At 49.0% G+C, this 4943-nt stretch overlaps 1 protein-coding gene across 1 annotated transcript; it reads left to right on the top strand.

The window, feature by feature from the left end:
• Positions 1-287: 287 nt before the first annotated feature.
• On the top strand, positions 288-4209 carry cep68 (centrosomal protein 68; the record flags this gene model as incomplete). The annotated part of the gene is made up of 6 exons (XM_084458876.1): positions 288-611; positions 811-2167; positions 2337-2500; positions 2635-2757; positions 2898-2994; positions 4019-4209. 6 exons carry the CDS (start codon positions 288-290, stop codon positions 4207-4209), a joined length of 2256 nt encoding a protein of 751 aa, XP_084315002.1.
• Positions 4210-4943: the final 734 nt, after the last annotated feature.

Here is a 4943-nt window from a genome sequence, read left to right on the forward strand (position 1 = left end):
GTGTATCTGTGCCACAAGACTGGTGTCTTGGTGCTTGCAATATATGACCTGTAAAGCATACTCTTGTGTGTGCTTGTATTGAATACTAGATGCAGTTTGTCACCATTCCTGTATTTTTCTATCATACTTTTTCATTTGACTGTTCTTTTTGTTGTTGTTGTTTTTAAGAAAAATGTACTTGTGTATTTCTCTCGTGCTTTATGTCTCCCACTTCATAAAAATCACTACATGTCATTCCAGTCGACATCATGGACATGTGAGGCATCATAGCGCCCTGCCATGTAGCCATGGCTCTAGGAGTGGACAGAGCCTTCCCATCATCCCTTTCTCCGATGGAAGTCAAGGGCTGCAGCAGTAGGCGATGGAGGAGTCGTATCCCAGAGTTCACTCGCAGTGGAACAGAACCAACCTCCATTCGGATGTCCAAAAACACAGAAAGGGACCGAGATGGGGACCGGGAAAGGCGAGGTCCCAGGAAGAGTGTCACCATGGCACCCACCTCGAGGTATATGACTGACGGGAGGCAGTATACTATGAGAAAACCACTGTTTGCCACTGAACAGCAGACCTCCATTCTTAAGAGGTCGAATGCAGAGGAGCACCCAGAAAAGGTGAGATTGCTTTAGGAAGCATATGGAGACCAAATTGAACTTCAACAAACACAATTGCTATTACACTACTACCAACCGTAACTGTAATTGACTATCTCCCCTGTGATGGTTCTGCTGTGTGATTATCTGTGCGTAAATGAATGGCTTCACACATAACATCCATCTTTTAATCATATCTCGTCGGTCGTTTCCCCCACAGGAAAAGCAGTGGGGAGGTAGCGCCACGGAAACACACTATCCTCACCACCACCATACAGAGACTGACTTCCACACCAGAAGAGCTGAAGACGAGATCCCATACACCCTTGACCGCTCGCGGGCAGACGTCTTAGGCTTCCCAGCCTCTAGAGCAGACCTCCCTCCTCCCTCGATGAGCGTCAGTGACCGCAGGCCATGGCTGTCCCTCGAAGAGCCTGTCCTCGGCTCTCCCTACATGGACAGCGGGTCTGGTGGACGCAGCCTCTCCAGCCCGCCCCTTGAGGTCCACCAGCTCAGCTCACCCCTCAGCCCCAGGTGGAGCTCCACCCTTTTGTCACCTCCATCGTACACCCCACCCCCCCGCCCGTCTCGGCCCAGACAGACGGAGCTCAGGTTAGGTGGTGGTGGTGGAGGAGGAGGAGGAGGAGAGACACACAGGAATGTAGCCTCCTCCTTAGGCTTCTCCAAGAGTCACAGCCCCCCGTCCTTCCACACCATGTCCCCCCAGCAGGCTAATTACTGGGCGTGCGCCATACCCAGGTCCAAGCCCCCCTCTCCTGATAGACGTTCCCCAACCTGGGACCCGGATAAGGAGTACCAGGCCCTCCTGGACTACACCTACCCCCTCAGACCAGGGAAGGTGGTCAGTGGCTGGGATACGCCTGAGCTGGGGGATGGCTCTCTCCTCCGGGAAGACCCAGGCCTCCAGGACTCAGGAATAGAACTGGACCGCCTCTGTAGCTCCACCAGCCTATCAGCTTTAGACTTTTCTTTCAGCAGTGCCTTGGTGACGGGTACCATGAGAGCCCGGGAGAAGACCATGCTGGGTATAGGTCAAAGGTCGTCCGAGACCCGTGGACTCTCACACTCCAAATCCTCAGATGGTATTCTGTCTTGTAGTCCCTACTCCTCGACAGACCCCATTGGCTTATCTTTGGAGAGCCTAGACTGCAGTAAGGATAGGAGTGGACTGAACCAGTCGGCTCGTGGCGGGGGCGGCCTCTGTCGCCAACAAGAAGCCTTCTCCACTAGTGACACCTTCATCCGATCAACCAGTGTCTTACCCCGGCTAGGGTGTCTTGGAAGTGGGGCATGGGATGAGGAGTTCAGGCCTCTGCCGAAGCGCCTGGAGGAGTTCCAGGTTCTGTCTCGGCAGGTCAGGGAGGTGACTGCCCAGCTCAGCCAGCCTGTCACAGCGAGCTGGGAGTCCCTGGAGAGGCGGACCACCTCAGTCCACTCCTCCACAACCTTGCCTGAGAAAAGGGAGGAAGAGGAGGAGGAGGAGGAGGAGAGGAGAAAAGAGGAGGAGGAGAAAGAGGCTGTGGATGGCTCTGAAGAACCACAGTGCCTCAGTAAAGGTAGGGGTCTGAAACACTGAGGCATTGCTATCATAAGTATTACTGATGAACATCTGGCATGGCTTCTGGCAAATTCTTACATCTACTGTACACACGATAAAGATGCATTGTTCCTGTCGAATGAAGACAATAAGCACTGTAATAAGCGTTGTATTCTGCTCTCTGTGAGGTATTGGCCCCAGGACAGAGCCGCCAGGCAGGGGGATGACCCGAGCCGACCTGCGGGAGGTAGAGGCCATGGTGGAGCATTTGGCGGGACTGACCCTGCCCGAGAACCAGAGTAGGAGCCAGGGGGAGCATGAGTATGCCCATTCCCTCATGCAGCACATTCAGGTAAGGCCCAAAAGCTGCAGTCTTACGATAGCTCCCAATAGTTCATCTCCTGCTCATATTTTACACAGATGGGCAGATTGTGATCAGGTCATACATTGGTTGTAGAACTAAGATAGGTGTATTTTACCCAAAAGACATTCTGCTCAAACCTGGAGGAGCTCATCCAGTGGCTTTATACAGTGGTGCAGAGAATGGAGGTTCTGGCTCCGCCCGCGGTGGACATCGAGAGTGTCAAGTCGTCCCTGGCCGATTATAAGGTCAGTGATGACACTCACGGATTGTGTATCAGCACATGGCTGCAAAATCATTTTCTGCTTTGGAGTTGCTAAGTGCCGTCCACCTACTATTTTGTCCTCACTCCTTCTCTTGTTCCCCTCCTCTCTCTATTCTCCCACAGAGCTTTCAGAGAGAGGTGAGCGCCCGGCAGCCTCTGACCACCTCAGTGCTGCAGACCGGAGAGGTTCTCCTCAACTGTATGACCTCCACCTCTCCAGGTGAGCCTCAACAAGCAAGACAACTTCCCTGAAGCACACACACACACACACGTATACGAGATGAGCTTCATACATTTGTGACACATTTACTACTTTCTGGAGCTAGAGGAAAGGACTACCTTACATTTTTCATTAACAAATATCAACAAGTGACACAGCTTCAAGTAACTTCATAGAAATATTTGAGCCATATGTTTCTTTTACAGAGAAAATAGGGTTTTGGTGACCCTGTTGTCATTCTTTGACACTTTTCAATCATTTTTTTAAATATCAAACTGACTTTGCCTGTTTTCATTTCATAGACAACATGGCTTTCTTCCGAACCAAAATTGAACCATACCATAACAGCCATCCTTTTGGAATAGAATTTATCTTAGCCAAGGGTGTGGAACTGTACGTTGTTGTACCTGTGCCTCCCACCTGTACTAGAATGTATCATTGTAATGCTCGGACACCTGAAACTCTCGGAAGTACGCCCATGTACTAACGGCATCCAATTACAGCTCATGATTTGCTTACGGTAGGTATTTGAAGGGCTATAATGAGCAAAGGCTAGCATGTTTTGTCAGCTAAAAGTATGTGCCTATTTGTTTTAGCTATAGTTAAGTAAGTGCGGGTCAGTTGTGTAGCAGCTGTGTACTGTAGGTCTGCTCTCGTTGACCAGTGTAATTCTAGACCTACGGTCTGCTCCTCTGACAGAAACAGGAAACTGTGTGAGAGGAATTCAGCCACGCATGAATACTGAGAGGTAGAACTGAGGAGAGGTTCTGAGGTAGGGCTGTTTGTCCCCATATCCTAATCTGTCTCACATGTCAAAGGCATCCAGGAACTTTTGACTGGGATGGATTCATGTGGATGATCCCAACCGACCAAAATTTGCAGGTGGAGGACCAAAAAGAAATGGAAGTGCCGTAACTCATGTCTGCTCCTGTTGCTTCATTTAACACAAAGCTTTTCCACCTCTGCTTCTCTCTCTCTCTCTCCCTCTCTCTCTCTCTCTCACTCACTCTCTCTCTCTCTCTAGTCTTGAAAGACACCCTGGGTCTCATTGAGAGGCAGTCGCAGGCGCTGGAGACCCACACAGAACATCTCTTCTCCTCCATCCTGGCAGCTATGGACAGCCTGACCCAGCCCAGCCAGCCAGAGCCTAGAACAGGAGAGGAGGCTGGGGCACGGGACCTGGGGAGGGTGGAGGCCCAGGGGTCGGCTATGTGAAAGGTTGTATGAATATGATGATGTCTTGAAAGTCTACGGTATGTAAAGTGCACACCACAGCGCCCTCTAGTGTCCACATTCTGAAAGTCAAACTGTAAGCAGTTAAAATATTTCATAAGTGCGTATATGAAATCTTTTAGTCGTTTAGGAGAAAGGGGAAACGTTTAGCTTATGTGTTCTGATGATATGATCTCTAAAGTTATGTCATCAGATATCATTGTGCAGAGGATTGGTGGAGCAGGTTTGACAAAGAGGATTTCCCTAGCAGTCACTAGGATGACACTCCTTTGTCTTTTGAAGAACCACTTTGTTAAAACAATAGAACCGTACGACTGTTGTCATCAACACCAAACCAACGCTTGATTATTTTAAGTGCTTTAGAAATGTGTGCAAAACCTAATTGTGTTTTTGCCTTTTGAAGTATGGTCAAGCCTTTCTAGTATTTTCATTGAACTATGCCTATAATGACCCAATGCACTACTATCCACTGCAGTGCTACATTTTCTATGTTTCTCTTTTAACTTTTAAACCCTTTTTGATATCACTTTGTGTCATTTCTATATTAAGTGTTAAAGCACTCGTCACAAGCTATAATAATAACCATCTAAGTATGGGGCCCCTAAAATTGTAAAGGATGCTGGCCATGATCAAGTTTTCTTGAATGTCATTAGTCTATCTCTTGTACGAAGGTTGGGTGCCTTCCCTCCCGTAGTTAAGGTCCAGGTTCCAATTAT

Source organism: Borostomias antarcticus (genome assembly GCF_949987555.1).
Source record: "Borostomias antarcticus genome assembly, chromosome: 25".
In the NCBI taxonomy this organism is placed as follows: Eukaryota; Metazoa; Chordata; class Actinopteri; order Stomiiformes; family Stomiidae; genus Borostomias; species Borostomias antarcticus.